General features: G+C 36.6%; 1 protein-coding gene across 3 annotated transcripts in view; it reads left to right on the plus strand.

Annotated features, from left to right (window-relative positions):
* Window positions 1-21,218, plus strand: part of NETO2 (neuropilin and tolloid like 2) — a 73,244-nt gene extending 52,026 nt beyond the window's left edge. For all 3 annotated transcript variants that reach the window (XM_082366816.1, XM_082366817.1, XM_082366818.1), the window contains 2 exons: window positions 14,851-14,964; window positions 16,106-21,218. In XM_082366816.1, the coding sequence (XP_082222942.1) occupies window positions 14,851-14,964; window positions 16,106-16,686 (695 nt within the window). In that variant the 3' untranslated portion in view covers window positions 16,687-21,218. The remainder of the gene's footprint in view (window positions 1-14,850; window positions 14,965-16,105) is intronic.
* Window positions 21,219-22,945: the final 1,727 nt, after the last annotated feature.

Consider the following 22,945-nt stretch of genomic DNA (forward strand, 5'->3'; position numbering starts at 1 on the left):
GCAGGCTTCAGTAGTTGCAGCACGTGGGCTCAGTAGTTGTGGCATATGGGCCCTAGAGTGTGTGGGCTTCAGTAGTTGTGGTGTGCGGGCTCTAGGGCATGCGGGCTTCAGTAGTTGTGGCACACGGGCTCAGTAGTTGTGACTTATGGGCTCTAGAGTGCATGGGCCTCAGTTGTTGCAGTGCGTGGGCTCTAGGGCACACGGGTTTCAGTAGTTGTGGTGCGTGGGCTCAGTAGTTGTGGCTCGTGGGCTCTAGAGTGCAGGCTCAGTAGTTGTGGTGCACGGGCTTAGTTGCTCCACGGCATGTGGGATCTTCCCAGACCAGGGCTCGAACCCATGTCCCCTGCATTGGCAGGCAGATTCTCAACCACTGCGCCACCAGGAAAGTCCCTGGTGAATTTTTTAGAGTATTCTATATATAAAATCATGTCATCCACAAATAGTTACAGCTTTATCTCTTCTTTTCCAATATGGATACCTTTTATTTCTTTTTCTTGACTAATTGCTCTGGCTAAGACTTCCAATACTATGTTGAATAAGAGTAGCGAGATTGGGCATCCTTGCCTTGTTCCTGATATTAGAGGAATAGCTTTAAGTTTTCATTGTTGAGTATGATGTTAGATGTGCGTTTGTCATATATGGCCTTTATTATGTTTTCAGTACATTCCTTCTATACCTATTTTATTGAGAGTTTTTTGTCATAAATGGGTATTAAATCTTGTCAGGTGCTTCTTCACCTATTGAGATAATCATATGGTTTTTATCCTTCATTTTGTTCATGAGGTGTATCACATTTATTAATTTATGGATGTTGAACCACCCTTGCATCCCTAGGGTAAATCCCACTTGATCATGGTATATATATATCATGGTATATGATCCTTTTAATGTATGGTTTGCTAATATTTTATTGAGTATTTTTTCATCAGAGATGAACCTATAATTTTTTTGTGGTGTCTTTGCCTGGTTTTGATATCAGGGTAATGCTGACCTAGTAGAATGAGTAGGAAGTATTCCCTCTTCTTTAATTTGTTAGAAGAAATTGAGAGATAGGTATTAAATCTTTGAATGACTGGTAGAATTCACATTGTAAAGCTGTCTGGTCCTGGACTTCTGTTTTGGGGGGAATTTTTGTTTACTGTTTCAACCACTTCACTAGAGATGAGTCTATTAAAATTTTCTATTTCTTTATGGTTCAGTCTTGGAAGGTTGGATAGTCTAAGAATTTGTCCATTTCTTCTAGGTTGTCCAACTTGTTGTCATACAGCTATTCATAATATTCTCTTATAATCCTTTATATTTCTGTGGTATCCTTGTTATTTCTCCTTTTATCAGAGCCTTCTCTCTTTTTTTCGTAGTCTAGCAAACAGTTTGTCAATTTTATCTTTTCAAGGGAAAAGTTCTTAGTTTCATTGATCTTTTCTATTGTCTTTTTGGTCTCTTTCACTTATTTCTGCTTTGATCTTCATTAGTTCTTTCCTTCTACTGACTTTGGGCTTCGGTCATTCTTCTTTTTCTAATTCCTTTAGATGTAAGTTTAGATTTATTTGAGATTTTTCATGTTTCTCAGGGTAGGCCTGTATCACTATAACCTTCCCTCTTAGTATTGCTTTTGCTGCATCCCCATAGATTTGGTATGTCATATTTTCATTTTCATTTATTTTCAGGTATTTTTAAATTTTTCCTTTGATTTTTTTTGCTGATCTAATTCTTGTTCAGTAGCATTTGTTTAGTCTTCACAAATTTGTGATTTTTCCAGCTTTCTTCTTGTAGTTGATATCTACTTTCATAGTGTTGTGCTCAGAAAAGATACTTGATATGATTTCATTCTTAAACTTGCTGAGATTTGTTTGTGTCCCAACATATGGTCTATCCTTGAGAGTATTTCATGTGCACTTGAGAAGAATGCATTTGGATAGAATGTTTTTTACAAATCTATCAAGTCCTTCTGGTCTAACTTTTCAATTAAGTGTACTTTTCCTTGTTGACTTTTTGTCTGGATGATCTATCCTTTGATGTATGTGGGGTGTTAAAATCCCCTATTTTGGTGTTGCTGTCAATTTCTCCCTTTAGGTCTGTTAATAATTGCTTTATATAATTTGGTGCTCCTATGTTAGCATATATATGAATAACTTACATCTTCTTGATGAATTGTCCCCTTTATCATTATATAATGTCCATCTTTGTCTCTTGTTACCTTTTTTGGTTTGAAGTCTGTTTTATCTGATATGAGTATGGCTACACCTGATTTCCATGGCTGTCATTTGCTTGGAGTATCATCTTCTATCCCTTCACTTTGAGCCTATGTTTGTCTTTAAAGCTGAGTGAGTCTTCTGGAGGCAGCATATAGATGGGTCTTGCTTTTTAATTCGTCCAGCCACTCTGTGCCTTTTGATTGGTGAATTCAGTCCATTTACATTTAGGGTGATTATTGATAAATGAGGACATAGTACTGCCATTTTATGTTGTGTTTTCTGGTTGGTCTATATCTCCATTGTGGTTTTTTCCTTGTGTTTCTGTCTGCCATTTTAGTTTGGTGATTTTCTAGTATGTTTTCTCAGTTTCCTCTGTTTTTATGTTTTGTTGTTCCCATAAGGTTTGTATAAAACATCTCATAGTTAAAATACTCTTTTTTTCTGTTGATAACATCTTGTTTTCATTTGTCTATATGAGTCCTGACCTTTTCCTTCTCCCCTTTTGTGTTTTAGATGTCCCAATCATTCCTTTTTATGTTGTGAGTTTGTTACCAAATTGAAGTAGCTATAGTTTTTTTTACATTTTTTTTTCCTTTAAGCCTTATGCTATGATCAAGTGTTTAACAACCTATTCTGATATAGAGTTGCAATTTTCTGATTCTGTCTATCTATCACCTTACTCAAAGTTTTGTATACTTTTGCCTTTTCATTTCAGGTAGAAGAGCTCCTTCCAACATTTTTGTAAAGCAGGTCTAGTGTTGATCAACTCCCTTAGGTTTTGTTTGTCTGGGGAAAAGCCTATATTTCTCCTTCATATCTGAATGATAATTTTGTTGGAAAGAGTATTCTTTTTTTTTTTAATTAATTAATTAATTTATTTATTTATTTATTTATTTATGGCTGTGTCGGGTCTTCGTTTCTGTGCGAGGGCTTTCTCTAGTTGTGGCAAGCGGGGGCCACTCTTCATCACAGTGCATGGGCCTCTCACTATCACGGCCTCTCCTGTTGCGGAGCACAGGCTCCAGACGCACAGGCTCAGTAATTGTGGCTCACGGGCCCAGCTGCTCCGTGGCATGTGGGATCTTCCCAGACCAGGGCTCGAACCCGTGTCCCCTGCATCGGCAGGCAGATTCTCAACCACTGTGCCACCAGGGAAGCCCTGGAAAGAGTATTCTTGACTGACAGTTTTTGTCTTTCAATATTTTGAGTGGGTCATAACACCCTCCTGGCCTGTAGAGTTTCTACTGAGAAATCTGCTGATAGCTTGCTTAATGGGGGTTCCTTTGTAGGTTACCATCTTTTTTTCTCCTTGGATGCCTTTAAAATTCTTTCTTTGTCACGGAGTTTCAACAGTTTTAATATAATGTGTCTTGGAGAAGATCTTTCTGTATTGAGGTAATTAGATGTTCTTCTAGCTTCATGGACTTGTATGTACAGTTCCTTCCCCAGGTTTGGGAAGTTCTCAGCTATTATTTCTTTAAATAAACTCTCTGACCCCTTCTCCCTCTCTTCTCCTTCTGGGATACCCATTATCTTAACGTTGCCCTTCCTAATAGAGTTAGATAGTTCTCATAGAATTTCCTCATTTTTTGGTCTTAATTCTCTCCTTTTCTACCTGTTTCATTTCTAGATTTCTATCTTTGAGCTTCCATATGGTCTGCTCTCTTTCCAGTGCTTTCTTCATCTGATTTATTAAGTTCTTCAGCTCCAGAATTTCTGTTTGGTTTTTTTTAGAGTTTCAGTCACTTTGATACAGTATTACCTCTGTTCATTAAGTTTATTCCTGAGTACATTGAGCTGCCTTTCTGAGTTTTCTTGTAGCTGGTTGAGTTTCTTTGTGACGGCTAATTTGGATCCTCTGTCAGATCACATTATTTTGATACTTTAAGTTTGGTTTCTGGAGGACTTTCATTTTCTTTTTGTGATACGGTGTTACCGTGGTTCCTCATTGTGCTTGATGAGTTGTTCCTCTGATCACACATTTGAAGTAGCAAAGCTTTTTTCCTCCCAACTTGATTCTTTTTTTTTTTTAATTATTTATTTATTATTTATTTTGGCTGTGTTGGGTCTTTGTTTCTGTGCGAGGGCTTTCTCTAGTTGCGGCAAGCGGGGGGTGCACGGGACTTTCACTGTCACGGCCTCTCGTTGCGGGGCACAGGCTCCAGACGCACAGGCTCAGTAGTTGTGGTGCACGGGCTTAGTTGCTCCGCGGCATGTGGGATCTTCCCAAACCAGGGCTCGAACCCGTGTCCCCTGCATAATATTTATTTATTTAGGCTGCACCGGGTCTTAGTTGCAGCATGCAGGACCCTCGTTGCTGCGTGCGGGATCTTTTAGTTGCGGCATGCAGGCTTTCTTGTGGGCTTCTTAGTTGAGGCGTGCGGACTCCAAGTTGCAGCGTGCATGCAGGGTCCAGCTCCCTGACCAGGGATCAAACCCGGGCCTCCTACATTGAGAGCACGGAGCCTTACCCACTGGACCCCGCCCCCCACCACCACTTGATTCTAAGGATTCAACAGGTTAGTAATTTGAGGCCTTTCTTTAGTTTTCCAGTAGGTGGCACTATAGCACGAGTTTTTGGTTTCTCTTATTGGAGCTGCCTCTGGTTATATTAACAGTTGAGGATCGGCACTTTGTTCGTTGTCATCTTCTTTATTGTCATCGCTTGTGCCTCCAGGGTTGTTGGTGCCTTGCTGCTGTTGGCATTGCCACCTGGGGCACTGGGATTGCAGGCACCTCCACCACGTCCAGGGTCTACTGAGTTGCAGGCTCTGCTACCATGGGAGTAGGGGGAGGGGAAGAGGGTAGCTGGGGTTGCAGGTTCCAGTAACGTTGGTTCCCTGTGGCTGCAGGTGCCACTGCAGCCAGGAAGCTGGTGTTGTATGGCCGCCTCCCCTGCTGCTACCAGGTTCTCTGGGGTTGCAGGCTCAGCCATAGAAGCAAAGTGGCAGAGATCACAGGCAGTGACTCTGCTGTTCCCTGAGTGCTGCCTCCTATTTGTGTTCCAGTCCACCCACCTTTAGATATACAGATGTCTGCAATTCTCCAGCATCCTGGTCTGTTGGGCAGAGTTGAGTTATGGATGTTTTACTGGTTGTAGACTGAAAGGGAGAGACAAAGGTAGCACTTGGCACCATCATCTTGCTGACATCACTCCTTTTCTCTGTTTTCTTTTAAAAGCTTTATAGTTTTCACTCTTACATTTAGGACTTTGATCCATTTCATGTTAATTTTTTAATATGGTATAAGATAAGGGCCCAGCTTCATTCTTTTGCATGTGAATATACAGTTTTCCCAGGACCATTTCTTGAAAAGACTGTTCTTTCCTCTTTTAATAGTCTTGTTATCCTTGTCAAAAATCAATTGACTGTATATATGTGAGGGTTTATTTGAGGGGCTCTTTATTCCATTGGTCTATTTGTCTATTCTAATGCCAATACCACCTGTTTTGATTACTGTAGCTTTGTAGTAAGTTTTGAAATTAGGAAGAGTCTTCCAACTTTGTTCTTCTTTTTCAAGATTGTTTTGACTATTCAGGGTCCCTTGAGATTCCATGAATCTTAGAATAAGTTTTTCTATTCTGCAAAAAAATACTTTTGGAATTTTGATGGGAATCACAATAAATCTGTGGATTGCTTTGAGTAGTATTGTCATCTTAACAATGTTAAGTCTTCAATCCATGAACCCAGGATGTCTTCCCATTTATTTGTCTTCTTTAATTTCTTTTAGCAACATTTTGTACTTTTCATTGTACATCTTATATCTCCCTGGTTAGATTTATTCCTAAGAATTTTCTTCTTTTCAATGTGTTGTAAATGTTCCATTTGTTCCTTGTTAGTGTGTAGAGATGTAACTAATTTTTATTGATTTTGTATCCTACAACTTTGCTAAATTAGTTTATGTGCTCTGAATCTGTGTGTGTGTGTGTGTGTGTGTGTGTGTGTGTGTGTGTGTGTGTGTGTGGTCTTTTAGGGTTTTCTACTTGTAAGATCATATCATCTGCAAATGGAGATAACTTCATCATTTCCCTTCCAATTTGGATGCTTTTTATTTCCTTTTCTTGCCTAATTGTTCTGGCTAGCACTTCTAGTACACTATATTGAATAGAAGTGAAAGTGGACATTTTTGTCTTGTTCCTAATCTTAGGGAGAAAGCTTTCAACCTTTCACCATTGAGTATGATACTAGCTGTAGGGTTTTCATATATAGCCTTTATCATGTTGAAGAAATGTTCTTCTATTCCTACTTTATTGAGTGTTTTTATCATGAAATGGTGTTCAGTTTTGTCAAATGCTTTTTCTGTTTCACTTGAGATGATCATGTGGATTTTTCCCCTTCATTCTGTTATTGCGGTGTATTACATTGATTGATTTTTGTATGTTGAACCATCTTTATGTCCCAGTTGGTTATCATATTAAAATGTTGCTGAATTCAGTGCCAGTATTTTGTTGAGTATTTCTGCATTGGTATTCATAAGGGATATTGGACTATAGTTTTATTTTCTTCTAGTATCTTTGTCTGGCTTTGATATCAGAGTAATGCTGGCCAATAAATGAGTAAGAAGTGATCTCTCCTCTTCAACTTTTTGGAAGAGTTTGAGGATTGGTGTTAATTTTTCTTATGTGTTTGTTAGAATTCACCAGAGAAGCCATCTGGTCCAGGGCTTTTCTTTGTTGAAAGGTTTTTGATTACTGATTCAGTCTCCTTGCTAGTTAGAGATCTATTGAGATTTTTTTCTTTTTGTTCAGTTTTGGTAGTTTTTGTGTTTCTAGGAATTTGTCTGTTTCATCTAGGTTAGCCTTTTTTTTTGGTATACAAATTGTTCTGAGTATTCTTTTCTAATCCTTTGTATATGTGTGAAATGTACACTAATGTCCCAACTTACATTTCTGATTTTAGTAATTTGAGTCTTTTTAATCTCTTTTTCTCTTTTTCGTAGTCATTGTATCTGCCTATTTTGTTGATCTTTTCAAAGAACCAAGTTTGGTGGTTTTTATTTTCTGTAGTTTCTTTTTTCCTCTGTTTTATTTATCTCTGCTCTAATCTTTATTATTTTAATGCTTCTGACAAAGGCATGGAACTTTTAGTTTAGTTTGCTCTTCTTTTTCTAGTTCTTTAAGTTATTGATTTGAGATCTTTCTCCCTTTTTTGTCTTCTTTTTTTAACGTAGGCATTTATAGCTATAAATTTCCTTCTTAGCACTGCTTTCACTGCTTCCCGTAAGTTTTGGTATGTTGTGTTTTCATTTTCATTTGTCTCAAGGTGTTTTCTAATTTCCCTTGTGATATATTCTTTGACCTATTGGTTGGTTAAGAGGGTGTAGTTTATTTTCCACATATTTGTGAATTTTCCAGTTTTCCTTCTGTTATTGATTTCTAGTTTCATTTCATTGTGATTGGAAAAGATATTTTGTATTATGTCCATCTTTTAAAATTAAGATTTTTTTTTTGGCCTAACATATGGTCTGTCCTGGAGAATGTTTGATGCACACTTGAGAAAAATATATTCTGTTGTTGTTGGGTGGGGTTTTCTATACATGTCTGTTAGGTCCAATTGGTTTATAGTATTGTTCAAGTCCTTTATTTCCTTACTGGTCTTTTTTTTTTGCCATCCTGCTTGGCTTGTGGGATCTTAGTTCCCCGACCAGGGATTGAACCCAGGCCCTTGGCAGTGAGAGTGTGGAGTCCTAACCACTGGACCACCAGGGAATTCCCTCCTTATTGATCTCCTATGTGGTTTTATTCATTATTGAAAGTGGAGTATTGATGTCTCCAACTGTTATCATAGAACTGTCTAATTTTCCCTTAAATTCTAACAATGTTTGCTTCTTATATTTTGGGGCTCTGATTTTTGGTCCATATACATTTATAATTATTATATCTTGGTGAATTGACCCTTTTATCAATGTACAGTGTCCTCTGTCACTTGTAACAGTTTTGACTTAAAGTCTGTTTTTGTCTGATATAGGCATACCTTGTTTTATTGCACTGCACTTTATTGTGCTTTATAGGTACTGCATTTTTCACAAATCGAAGGTTTGTGGCAACCCTGAGTTAAACAAGTCTATTGGCACCATTTTTCTAACATTTGCTCACTTTGTTTCTCTCTGTCACGTTTTGATACTTCTCACAATATTTCAAACATTTTCATTATTATTACATTTGTTATGGTCATCAGTGATCTTTGATGTTACTATTGCAAAAAGACTTGCTCAGATGGTGGTTAGCATTTTTTAGCAATAAAGTGTTTTTTAATTAAGGTATGTACATTGTGTTTTTTAGATATAATGCTACTTGTGCACTTAACAGACTACAGTAAAATGTAAATGTAACTTTTATATGCACTGGGAAACCAAAAAATTCATGTGAGTACTTCAATACCTGCTTCATTGTAGTAGCCTGTAGCCAAACCAGCAATATCTCCAACATGTGCCTGTATTTGTATCACCAGGCCAGCTCTCTTTTGGTAACTATATGTATGGAATATCTTCCTCCATCCTTTTACTTTCAACTTAATTATGTCTCTGGATCTAAAGTGAATCTCTTATAGAATATCATATAGTTGGATCTTGGTTTTTTTAATCTTTTCTGCTAATCTCTGCCTTTTGAATGGAGAGTTTAATCCATTTACATTTAACATAATTACGAATAAGAAAGGACTTCTGCGATTTTGCTGTTTGATTTCTGTATGTCTTAACAGCTTTGTTATCCCTTATTTCCTTCATCACAGCCTTCTTTTGTGCTTGGTTGATTTTTGTAGTGACACATTTAGATTTCCTTCTGTGCATATCCTTTAGACATCTTCCTTGTGGTTACAATGGGGATTTTGTCTTTTTCTGATTGCCTAAGTCTTTAAAGGTATCTTTACTGTTTTATGAGCATGTGGGAACTTTTTCATATTAAAGGATGTTGTAGCTCATGTGTAGATACACTGACCCAGCTTACAAGTGGAGAAACTTTGAGAACAGATTTTAGAATTCTTCCCTTAAACTCTTGGTAATTCAAGTGAACAAATCCTCACAAGGCAAAATGGTTTGCTACTTTTGTATCTCCTATAAAAGTACAAGTGACTTGTCAGTATTTCCTAATAATTATTTTGTTGATTTTGCTTATTGTAAGTGCAGATCATATTGCATTAGCTTGACAAAAAACTGCTTTTACACCATCATGTTTTTGACTTGGTTTTGAATGGCCCTTAACTTTAATCTACATTTGGGCAGAGCTGATTAGCCTGTTTAATGGGTTCCTTTCCTCACAGTCATCTCCTATATGAAGAAAACTACCATTTAAAGACTCACCCAGACTTCCTGGATACACTTGCATGTGTATGTTCCCATCACATATATTTTAAAAAATAAGTGGTATATATTATCTATTGTCCTCATGAGACAAATGTTTTAGCTTTTATGTCCTGACTGATGAGTATGGTATAATGGTAAGCTATATGATTTTTGCAAATCCAAAGTTAGTAAATATTTCAGTATAACAGTAAGATATTATCAGATATTTTTCTTGAGAAATTTGGGAATTACTAATTTTACCCTTTACTTATAATTTCAAAGTATTATAGTATTATTCCTTGGATTCTATATTAAAATCATGATTGTGTGTGACCATATACAGTCTTTATTGTAGCTGAACTCTTCTATTTTTAATTTTAAAGATTCTTTTGAATTGCCAGATGGTCAGTTGGGTTACGAAGTTAATTTTAGCCAACCAGTCTTCCTACCTGTCTTCCATTCATTTATTTAACTTTTACAATATGAAGTGTTTGCTATGAAGATACAAAAATGGATGATACAGTCCCTGTCCTAAAGGATCTTACAGTCACTTAAGTGAAGTGACATATATGCAAATGAAGTAAATACAGGATTGACGATGACAAAGACCATTTAAGACAGAAAACAAAGTGCTTTCTTATTAAATATCAAAGTTACTTCTAGTGGGCAGCATTGTTTATGAAGCAAGTAGTCCTTGAAGGAAGGTCCTTTGGGTTTATCCTGGAGGGTACGTAGATTTTATAAGGTAGAAATGTTAATTGAGGTTATTATTCCAACAGAGGTACTATAATGAAAAAGGTATAGAATCAGAGCTAATTTGGCCCACAAGAAGTAGTGGAAAGGAGAACAGAGAGAAATGAACCAGGAAAGGTAGATTAAAGCTAGAACTTGAAGACCTTTAAACTAAAGGCTTTATTTAGACAGGCATTGGGGAGTTTTGAATCATGTTATATATACTACAAAAGGATATAATCAGAGCTGTACTTTTATTGGGGCATGGAGACTACTTAGGAGGTTAATTCCATGATTGAGGTGGGAAACCAGGAAGGTCTGAACCAAAGAAGTGACAGTGAGGAGAAAGAAGAGTTGTGGAGACAGACTCCACAAGGATGCAAAGTGACAGAGTCACTCTTTGGGGCCTGACTGACTTGGAAAATGAAAACTGAATGGATAAAAGGAGAAAGTGTTGAGTTATTTGGGGTGTAGTGAATTCCTCAAGCATTGGGAAATGTCAAGAGTTCAGCAGTGGTATTTGCCACAAGTAGACTGTGCTGTTGCTTTTTATCTATCTATAGATATAACCTCAGTTTGTTTCTAAAAACTGTTTTATTTTGAAAACTTTTCAAACTTGAAAAATAAAAAACAACCCTACAAAGGCTGTTTCACTGTTTCAAATAATTCAAATCAACGCTTGATACAAAGATGCAGTTAGCAAGAAAGCCTTTTAGCCTTCTTACTTTTTCCTCAATACATTTACTCCCAACATCTGTACCCATGCTGTCCAGTACAGGGTCCATCAGCCACATGTAGCTGGTGAGCACTTACGATGCAGCCAGTCTACATTAAAATGTGCTATAATTACAAAAATAGATCCCAGATTTCAAAGACTTGGTATGAAATAAAGAATGTAAAATATCTCATTAATAATGTTTTATATTGATTCCATGTTAAAATGATAACATTTTGGATATTGTTTCAGGGCTCCCCAACACCACCCACATGTTAGGTGATTTGCTAGGACCAACATACATTCGTCCTAACAGCTAAGATTATTACAGTGACAGGATCAGTAAGGGAAAAAGATTGTCTGAATCTGGAGAAGTCCTTTCACAGGCTTCATTATGCTCTCTCCTTCCCAAGTGGGGCACACTGAGTATGTTCATTTCTCCAGCAACCAGAAAATGCAGTAACATGTACAATGTTTCTGCCCAGAAAAGCCCGTTTAGAGATTCAGCACCCAAGGTTTTATATTGGGAGCTGTTCACGTAGGCACTGTCTGCCTTGCGTATACTGAAATTCTAGATTCACAGAAGGAAAGCAAGTATTTGGCATAGATGACATTGTTAACAAACTCTAGGCACCGTAAACCACCTTATCAGTCAGGGAATGGAGGAAAGCCAAGTTCCCAGATGCCAGCTAAGGGCCAACCTTGCACACAGACCCTTCTAAAGGTAGCAGCCTTGGTCCTGCTGCATTAACTTTTTGCACAGATATATTAGGTTAAATAAACTATCAGTAGAATTAATTCCACCAGTTTATTTTTAAAGACTTTTAAATATGGCTACTTGTTCACATTCTTGACTCACATTGTATTTATTTTGGCAGTGGTCTAAACTTATATGTAAAATTCTTCTCTAACGTGTTTTAGCTGTTTTCTCTATAAACACTAATGATTTCTCTTTAATACAAATCTGATAAGTAAACAGGTGACAAGCCTCCTTCAAGTGATATCTTTACACTAATCACTAAAGTTCAGACTAATTGAAGGCTGCAGTAGACTTAGCTCCATATCCTAAATGTAGCTTTATTACCCAAGAAGAAAAAGAAAACCTCCCCTCCAAAAAAAGTGTGTGATCAAAATAAAGGATGTTATGAATTTTTATAAAACAAAAGTCCCAGTTTAAGAATGTCCATTTGTAAGCACATTTGAGAGCTCCAAACAGTACATTTTTACATGCTTATCATTAATTCAAATTGTTAAACTCTTTTGTTCTTCTCTAAAATGTTAATGATTTGTAATTATTATTAATCCATCCATGAAAATATTTCTGAGGAGGTTTGTATAAATGGACTAATTCTGCGTGAGAGATTCACTTCATTTCTACTCATTGTAGATTGCAGATGTGACTAAAATAGTATAACTTGGCTAAAATGAATGATATAGAATAGCAACCAGGATATGTTTGACTTCTTCCCAAGCACTGAATACTAATATGTACCTCACTCTTTAAGAAAGGGAATGGTTTTAGGAAAGTAATTTCCAGGACTAGAACTGTGAAAGCAGCAGAAGATATTTTTGTTAGAATAAATCCATAGTGTGATTTTCAGTGACATACTGCCCTACGGGTCCCCTGCAGGCTTAACTGAAGGAGAGAACCATCTTTCACCATCATTGCCACATCTCATCAGAAGTAGAGGGAAGCTAAAATCCTAACCCCCTCTTCTCTCCCACACCATGACCCATAGTGAGTAAAGGGGAAAGGAGAAAGTCCTCAGGCTGTAAGTAGAGAGTAGTTCATAACTGGCAGTATTTTTGCTGTTATCTTTGTCCCTTATTTATAAAGACTTATAATTCAGCCATTTTATATAGTTCTGAACTGAAGCATGTCATTAGCAACCCATGTCAATAACTGATACTTTGATTCTCATTATAAACAGCTATGCTTGTCGTTTGAAAATCCATAAAGCTTAATACATTTGTAATTTTAAATATACTTCACATTTCTACAAAATGAAATCTGACAATATCAGTGCTGCTTTCTAATTGCTTTAAATAATGTTGAGAACAGTTATAAAGAACTCTATGATAAAAAACTAAGGGTATTTTCCACTCACTGTTCAATCAATAAGAAACACTGCAGAAAACCTGTCTTTTTTGACACTTTTGGAACTATGAAGAGCCATCAAAGTACTGTCACATAATGTTCTGTTGATAAACTTTAAAAGCTGATGATAGTTTGACTCAGAAAATCAGAATACCTAGAAGCCACAGTGCTGTTTATAACTTCACTCACCCTGTCTTGAAAATAGCTTCTCGTCCCTGTATCCGCATTTGTGAACTGGATAAAATAGGTAAAATAAGAATTCAACATGTAATATGATATAGTATATAATAGAATTATGGTATGATATATAAACAAAAAACAGAAAACTCCAGTTTTTAGAAATGAGGAATTCAAAAACGCTATATGTTCTCTAGGACACTTGTTATATTTTAAAGTACACACATTTGTGTAATATGATTTTATGATAAATATGACACAACAGAAGTGGGTACACTAGCTAATTTTGTACTTGAATAAAACACCACCATACATCTTCATTGGCTTTTCTATCCTTAATCTAACAGCTTATGTATGTAACTAATACTTACTGTCCTTATGATGAGCTTTGAGACCATTAAGGTTTTTTAAAGAATTATATCAAATATGAAATTCAATGGCATATATTCCATATATCTTTACTGTTTAAAACATTTTTTTTGAAATTCCAAAGAGTGCTTTTTTTCCCCTTTTTGCCTGTGGTAATCCATTCATCCATCAACAGACATTTGGGTTGCTTTCACCTTTTGGCTCTTGTGCATAATGCTGCTATGAACAGCAAGTATCTGTTCGAGTCTCTGCCTTCAATTCTTAAGAGTATATACCTAAAAGGAGAATTGCTAGAGCTTATGGTAACCTATATGAATTTTTTGAGGAACTGCCATAGTATTTACCACAGCAGCTGCACCATTTTACATTTCTACCAGCAATGCACAAGGGTTCAGTGTCTCCACATCTTTGCTAACATTTTCTTTTAACATTTTGAAAAAATGTACCAGGCTATGGCGCAGTGGTTGAGAATCCACCTGCCAGTACAGGGGACATGGGTTCGAGCCCTGGTCCGGGAAGATCCCACATGCCATGGAGCAACTAAGCCCGTGCGCCACAACTACTGAGCCTGCTCTCTAGAGCCCGCAAGCCACAACTACTGAGCCCACGTGCCGCAACTACTGAAGCCTGAGCGCCTAGAGCCCGTGCTATGCAACAAGAGAAGCCACCGCAATGAGAAGCCCGCACACCGCAAAGAAGAGTAGCCCCCGCTCGCCGCAACTAGAGAAAGCCCGTGCACAGCAACAAAGACCCAACGCAGCCAAAAAAATATATATATATACCAGGCTATATACTAGTTTCATAAGAACCATGGGAAATACAGTTGACCCCTGAGTAACAGAGGTTTGAACTGTGCAGGTCCACTTATACATGGATTTTTTTCAGTAGCAAATACTACAGTACTACATGATCCATGGTTGGTTGAATCCACAGATGAGGAACTGGCTATGGAGAGGCCTACTATGGGACATGAGCGTCTGCACGCTTTGGTGTCTGCAGCAGGTCCTGGAACCAATCCCCCTCAGATACCAAGGGATGACCGTATATTCATATCGTCATTACACTAAAAACAGTCTTTTAGCGCCCAACCTAAGTGCAAGTTTACATGAGTCAGCAACAGAGAATATTGGCCTTTGTCTTATTGTTTGTGTAGTACAGAGTGTGTTCACAAAAAAGCCTTTGAGGTAAGATACTGACTTTATAAGAGTAAATGTAAAATAAATCAGGATGAGTTGTAATCTGTATGCTTTCAGTTCTTAGCAACAAAGTTTCCTTTTTTCCCGCAGCTCCCTGCACAGGCAGCACTTTCTTTTGCCATAGCAACATGTGCATCAATAATTCTTTAGTCTGTAATGGGGTTCAAAACTGTGCATACCCTTGGGACGAAAATCACTGTAAAGGTGAGTCTACTGGCAGAGGCCAGCCTTTTTGAGAGAGGAGTGTCCATTGCCGTTCATTAAGAAAAAATTAAAATGTCCTTTTCTACAACTGTGCTTGGCATAACTGCTTTGGCTGGAATAAACACATATAAAATAAATGTTCTCCTGAATGGATCATAGACCTCTGGGATGTGGTAAAAGTGAAGAAAAATATTTATTCTCAACAAAAGCCTTTTTTTTTATAGACTATGTTTTTTACCTTAAAGTTGTTCAAAAGTCAATCATGGTATTTCCTCCCCTTATTTTCTTGGTCATTTCTATTGTAAAGATACCTTATTCTCATAATAATTTAGATTGTAACCTAGAGTATTCTTATTTTTTAAATTAAATGGAAATACTATTTAATAAAAATCAACTGATGGATTCAGTCTTACAATGTAAAAACAGACTCATTATAAGGACTGCTTTTTTTATTCCATGAATTTCCAATGCTATATTTCCAGTATATACTCCCTGGAAGATAAATATGGCTTGTGGTAATACTAGTTGAATGTCTACAAACTGGTTATCAAATCACTGTTTCAGTACTAAAGTTTATCTCCCTTTTATTCTCCCAAGAGTTCAATAAATATCTTACTATAGAAAGTTAATGTAATCTGATATGGCTATCTTAAGTACTTGAGAGAAAGTATTTTCAGGTAATCATTCAAAAACAGTACACCATGATAACATACCTGAGTGGGTTAGTCAGATCATTTTCGTTCTCTCTTGCTTATGACCATCAGTAGAAATACTATGGGTATACTCAAACCTACCATAGAGCAGAAAGCTAAACTTGATAGAACAAGGGTATTTTGTTTTGGCGTTTTCTGTATTCATGTATTACTTTGATTTGCAAGCTATGTATTCACGTACCTTCTGAGTAAACAAGTCCTTTTCCTTTTTCGTAGTCTGTCTAGCTGCGTTATGATTGGTTAGTTTAACCATAAGTCGTAATGGGATTATTTTGTTTAAAAACCTAATTTTAAATTGCATTTTCTGTGTTGTATTTGAAAAAAAATACAGAAGTGTTCTGCTTTACTTAAAAATACTTTACCAATTTGTGACAGGACTCGTGAACGAATTTTAAAAGCCTCATCGTTTTTCTTTCTCTCTTCTGCAGAAAAGAAAAAAGCAGGACTGTTTGAACAAATCACTAAAACTCACGGAACAATTATTGGCATTACGTCAGGGATTGTCTTGGTCCTTCTCATTATTTCTATTTTAGTACAAGTGAAACAGCCTCGAAAAAAGGTCATGGCTTGCAAAACTGCTTTTAATAAAACTGGATTCCAAGAAGTGTTTGATCCTCCTCATTACGAACTGTTTTCACTGAGAGACAAGGAGATGTCTGCGGACCTGGCCGACCTGTCGGAGGAACTGGACAGCTACCAGAAGGCGCGGTGCTCGTCCACGGCGTCGCGGTGCATCCACGACCATCACTGTGGATCGCAGGCGCCCAGCATCAAACAAAGCAGGACCAACCTCAGTTCCATGGAACTTCCCTTCCGAAATGATTTTGCACAACCGCAGCCAATGAAAACATTTAACAGCACCTTCAAAAAGAGTAGCTACACTTTCAAGCAGGCACATGAGTGCCCTGAACAGGCCCTAGAAGACAGAGTAATGGAAGAGATTCCCTGTGAAATTTATGTCAGAGGGCGGGAAGATTCTGCACAAGCATCCATATCCATCGATTTTTAACCTTCTGCTGAAGGTGACGTTAATTATTAAGTATGTACGTATGTAGCCTACGGAACACCCATCCTGTCTTCAGCAGCGAACCCTTTTCTCCTGTCAGAGCCAGGAAGGTCTTCATTTCCCGTGAACCTAATGTAATGGTGAAGTTTTTATTATCTCAGGCAGTCTATACATGTTAACCCAACCTAGGAACTTAATTCCATTCAGTAAAAAACAAAAAATAAGCCTCTATTGCTCAGTGTCCTACAAACAAAGCACCAGTTACATAGTAGCGTTTGGAGAGATGAAGGTGTTGCACCAGGCTCAGCGGGCCTGCCGGTCTTAGCAGCAGGAAGACTGCTCCGGATTGATACAGCTCTGTCAATGTTTTGATCCCACAATAAGTTTAAAAGTAAGATTTTTCTTCACATTCCTTTTATTTTTTTCTTTTCTCTAAATTTAATTTGTTTTATAAGCCAGTAATTTTACCGTTTCTTATATAAATGGTTCATGTATCACACGTATTTCAATATAGGCATTTGTTCTAGAATTTGTCAAAATATAACTAGTTACTGTGATAAGTGCCAATTAAGACACAGAGTTGTGTTTCCTCCATCTGTTTCTTCTTGACTAGTTTCTGTACTGCTGCCTTTTAATTACTGGATCCTTAGTCTTTATTTTCTGTGATATGATTTAGCACCTTTAAGTCATATTTTGCCTTAGTTATATTATATGAAAAAGTTTCATAATCCTGGGATGTATGCACCATTGCCAGTTATACCTAAAAACTTGACAAAGATTAAAATTTTTAGAAATGCTTTGAAATTTCCCAAGTTTTATCACATTCAGTGATAGCCCATTCATTCCTGTGAGCAAAAAGTCATTTAATGCATTTTGGGGGAGGCCTATCATTATATTTATTTCCACTGTTTCTCATTACTAGATCTGTGTTTTTTATTATTTTTATAAAAAGATTATTTCACTCCCTTTGTATTGGTTTATCTTGTAGGATATGGTAACCAAGGTTGTATGAGAGTTAAAGGAAAATGCCTAAGAAACTGTATAAGCCTTTAGATTGCTTCTTAACTTGGGACAATACGTTTTTCTAGTTCTTACCAAGAATAACAATTTCCACTTTTTTTTAAACTGCACTTTTGACCTTATTTTTTTTAATGGTGTGTAAACAATAATTTATAAACATGATATAAAAACTCATTGTGTTTTTTTAGACTTTTGATATTATTTGATACTGTACAAACTTTATTAAATCAAGATTAAAGAGCTACATGACAGATTTCTTTCAGTGTTTGCATTAGCGACTTTGTATACAAATATGCTGTGATGGAACTGTACACTATAATTTATTGTAAAGACCTTGGTAATGTGTACATAAGCGTTTGTTTCCTCTTGTTATTGCATTTAGTTTATGATAAATTTTTCACTGTGTGATATTTATTGTTCTAAATCACTACACAAATCTGATATTAAAATATACATTGTTACATGATTCTTCAATCATGTTATTTATGGCACTGAGATTTTCAATCTTAAGATATATATGGAAAGGAATCCATTTATTGAATTATAACTAAAAGATAAATTCTCATTTTTGATATTTTTTGTAGTTAAATTCTCAATGAAATGAGAAATTAAAGTTTCACTGGATTTCATTGATTTTTTAAAAATATCACATCTGTATGTTTTCTCAGATTAATGAAAACTGTGACCTTAAACATGATACATGTATAATACTCCTTCAAAATGCTTATTATATCACATTTTTTATTTTTTAAAAAGTATATACTATCCAGAAGATAGGAAAGCCTACAAATAGTATTGTCTTGATTTAAGTTTTTTTAAAGTCAGCATAATTTCCTGTTTTAAAAATATAACTTGGGAAGGTAAAAAGACTTAACGAATGTAGTATTCAATGAACTAATGAACCAGAGCCAGATTAGGTAGCTAAATTCTTTCAGTAGCTGTTTGAATAGGCATTTTAGTAGGTAACACACCACACAGTATTTAGTAAATCCTTAATAAAATAATAACTGTGATCTCATTCTTAATGATAATGAAAGGAAAATTATCATATTTTCTATGTAAAATTATATCCATTAAAAAAAATATTAAATCGTCTTTAACATCTATAGTAGAAAATAATACAATATGCTTAACTAGTCACTTGTAACTGTATTTTTATTTTTGAAATTTGTACCTTGCTGTCTCTTAAAAGGGTATGAAGAGGCCTACAAAATACAAAGCCTTTAAAGAAGACGTTTAACGTTAAAAAAGCACAGAAGTACATGATTTCAGGCAACTCAGCAAAGCTTGGACAACAAATTTGATTCTAAATTTTCTTGCTGCTAAAACAAATGAAATCTTTGTTTTTCATAGTAGAAAACTCAAACTTATCTGCAAGAGGCTAGTTTTCTCTTAAACTAAAGAAAGGAGGGTCTTCATATTGAACGACATTTCCTCATAATTTAAAGAAAATGCAAAAAACAGAGAGAGGCCATAATGGTAAATCTTAACCCAGTGAAGGCACATCTCAGTGTGGTCTAGGAACTAAAGAACCAGACGATCAATAGCTAAGCTAGCCTGAGACTGGCTTATTATTTTATTTTATTTTATTTTGAACTTTATTTTATTTTTTTATACAGCAGGTTCTTATCAGTTATCTGTTTTATGCACATCAGTGTATACATGTCAATCCCAATCTCCCGATTCATCATGCCACCACCACCACCCCCGCCACTTTCCCCCTTGGTGTCCATACGTTAGTTCTCTACATCTGTGAGACTGGCTTATTATTATTCATTGAACTATGGGTGGGTATTAGATCTCATTTATTTCTTAGTCAAACATTTGGCAGTATATGATATGAAGAGAAGAGAATGAAACTAATAAATTTTAGGCGTTATTACCAGAATAATGCTAATTGCTGTATATATAGTCTTTCATCTTTGAGGTCAATGAGAAAACTTTGCAAATTGTTTACTAATGTGAAAGCCATAAATTTTAGTAATTTAAGAAGAAATTTAGCCATCTTGTGGAAGTTATTACACCCTTCAGAGAGAATATAATACCCAGTGTTAAACATAGAACAAAAAAGGCAAATCTGGAGGAGAGAATATCTTCAATTCAGAAGCAGCATTAGGTGCACTTGTACAGCACTGTCATTTGTGACACCGTTGATCCCAAATTTAACACAAGGTATCCAATCCCCAAGTGCCCTCAAATTTCAGGAAACCTACTAATCCCAACATCTGAAGTATGTAGGAATAAAGTATGATGTACCTTTTGTGAGGGGAAATGTTCACCCCAAAGGTTTAACAAAAAGCAGAGGATTTTCCACATTTCAAAGCACAAAAGAGATAAGAAACACTCCTTTTATTTTGACTTGTTAACAGCTTGTGTCAGTGTCTGTCATGTTTCATATGATTATTAAGCATTAAAAGAACCTCCTAAATGCCTGAACAATTTTATAGTTCTGCTGTTGTCTGGTGAGGATGCTTCCTTGTTTCAGAGGTGTGTCAACTGATGAACAGGATAGGGAAAGCCTAGTTGTGACTACAGGAATAATTCTCAATCAGAGAATAGTAAGCTGTCTTACAAAATGGTGTCTGCTGTATTGTTCATGATCAGAAAGAACCTTGAGATTTTGGTTTTTTTAAGATCCAAGAAAGATTATCTGCTCCAACTTTATTAATGAGAAGACTGAAGCCCAGAGAAGAGAAGGCAGTGCCCACATCTCAGAGCTAGTCCAGCGCCCTTTCCTTGCTTTCTGCCCTCTCCCTGCTTTAGCTGACTATATGTTTTAAAAGCCACTCTAAACAGCAGCCCAGATGTTTCATGTAAAGTTGTCAATTACTCCGATTTAAAATGTAATTTATTCTACAACAATTTCTTTCAAAGCATTATATTTTACTTTTTTTTTCCTTATGTAACACTTTGTTATTCTACAATTTTGTTGCCATGATTTCTTGGCACCTGCAAACTCTACAAGACAATTACTGTGAATTCTTAATAAACAATGTTTGTTAACAATTTATATCCTTGACATTGGACAGAAAGAGCTTTCAGTGTTTTGCTTTTGTGATCTTTTTTAAATCTAAAGGAAAAAACGTATACTCTAGAAATTAAAACACTTGTGTGTGCTGTATCTCTTGAGTTTGGAGAATGATTTGAGTTCTGAGCTAAATAATATGACAAGTTGACCTCGGATATCTTTTTTTAGCTTTCTGCAAAATCAGTTGTCCATGTTTTATATACCTCTACTAATAACAAACTCATAATTCTGAATTTGCTTTTTTTAAAGCAACTTTTCCATATATTTCTGTGATTGGTTTAATGACTACAAAAGCCCAGGAAGCTAATGACTGGGGTGCATGTTTAGTATGTACTGTCTTGAGTATATCCTTTTGAAGCAATGATTTTTCTTTTAGAGGTGAACTTCCAGACCATATAAGACTTCTCATATGCTTAATACTCGATTTGATACATCACAGTAAAGAATTTGACCTTTGAACTGGGAATAAAACTTGTGTTTTGATTTCCTTGCTTGCCTCAATTTCCAAAGCCTCTAGAAGTCGCAAAGAATCCTAAATTCCTTCCCAGGCAAAGTTGGCATTTCCTGTCCGGTCACTTCCAAACTAAAATAATCATAGTTACGATAAAAAATAAAAGCATCCTCAGGCTATTTCACCATTTTAAGTTTTCAAATAAATCTTCAAGTGAGGAACTTAAAAAAAAAAAAAAAAGAACAAGATGGTCTTAAGTTGCCTGCAGTATCCAGGCCGCTGCCTCTGGTCACTGAAGTGGCCCTGAGATCTTCCACAGAGTGGGCTGTCAGAACACGTCCTTTTGAGGTACACAGCCAAGCTTAGTAAGGGTGGGTGAGTAGACCTCATGAAAGGTGTACCCTGAGGAGAAAGCAAAGGAAGCCAAAAACTCTTGAGTCTTTCAGTCACACAGATCAAGGAGCAAAAGGAGAAGAAAGGTAGCTACCACTGGTCTGTCTCCGCAAATAGTTACAGAGCAATTTTACTTTTTGTGTTATTTAGGATCAAGAAACAGCTTTTATCTAAAAGTGGTCTCACCCTCCAAGCTTTGTCATACTCTGTAACATCTGGTGCTAGCAGGCCACTTGAGCCGGTACCTTCTTTATTGAAACATTTTGAGTACCTGCTGATTGCTAGAAGGAATTTGGAATTTCCACCAAAAATCTAGGTTTTGAACATGCTTTTCAAATCTTGTTCTATTCTTCCATTGATGACATTGTCTAGGATTTGTATTAAGCTTTGTATTAAGTGGTGTTTCAGAGAAGCATTCACAAATTTTGAACCCAAAAATAGTCATGTGAATCGTAGGGGAGTTTTCTCTACCTTTGAGTAACTCTATCAGTCTGTTACGTGTAACACCTCAGAAGACAATTTAGCTCTGAAAATGTGCACAAGTAACTTGCTGAAACTGACTCAGATATGTGGCCTCTGCCTTTCACATTCATAGTCTGAAGGTAACCTTACTTTCTCAGTCATTAGTTTTTAATATAAAAAAAAGAATAAAGCTTTAAATAAGTGGTAGGAGGCTTCCAAGATAGCTCCCAGCAATTCCTACCTCCCGGTATTCACAATCCTCTATCATCCCCTGTCCTTGAATGTGAGCTGGACCTAGTGACCTGCTTCTAATGAACAGAATACGGCAAAAAGGACACGTCTCTCCTGAGATTAGGTGACAGAAAGACTCTGTCTTCTATCTTGCTCACTATTACTCTCGTGCTTTCCTGCTCTGATGGAAGCCAGTTGCCATGTTCTGAGATGCCCTATGGAGAGGCCTATGTGACAGGAAACCAGGGTTTCCAGGCAGCAGCACAGAGGCCCCCAGTCCAACCACCTGCAAAGAAGTGAATCCTGCCAGCAACACATGACTGGCTCTGGAAGAGGTTCCTCCCCGCACTGGAGCCTTGAGGTGACCACAGACAACACCTTGATTATAGCTTGTGAGGGACCTTGAGCCACACCCAGATTACTGACTCAGAAACCCAAGATAGTATATGTTGTATTAAGCTGCTAAACTTAGGGGTAATTTGTTACGCAGCCATAGATAATACAGAGCTAGAAAAGACAATGGCATGTCCCAATTTCACCCCTGGGGTAAAAGTATTGACGGAATCTAACAAACATGATGTTTTATGTTTGCAGAACTATCAGTGCAGTGGGCACATCTTGAACCTGGCAGCATGGAATGAGGAGAGCTGGTCGTCCCCTTACATGAGTACCTGTCA

Source organism: Balaenoptera borealis (assembly GCF_965194805.1).
Source record: "Balaenoptera borealis genome assembly, chromosome: 19".
In the NCBI taxonomy this organism is placed as follows: domain Eukaryota; kingdom Metazoa; phylum Chordata; class Mammalia; order Artiodactyla; family Balaenopteridae; genus Balaenoptera; species Balaenoptera borealis.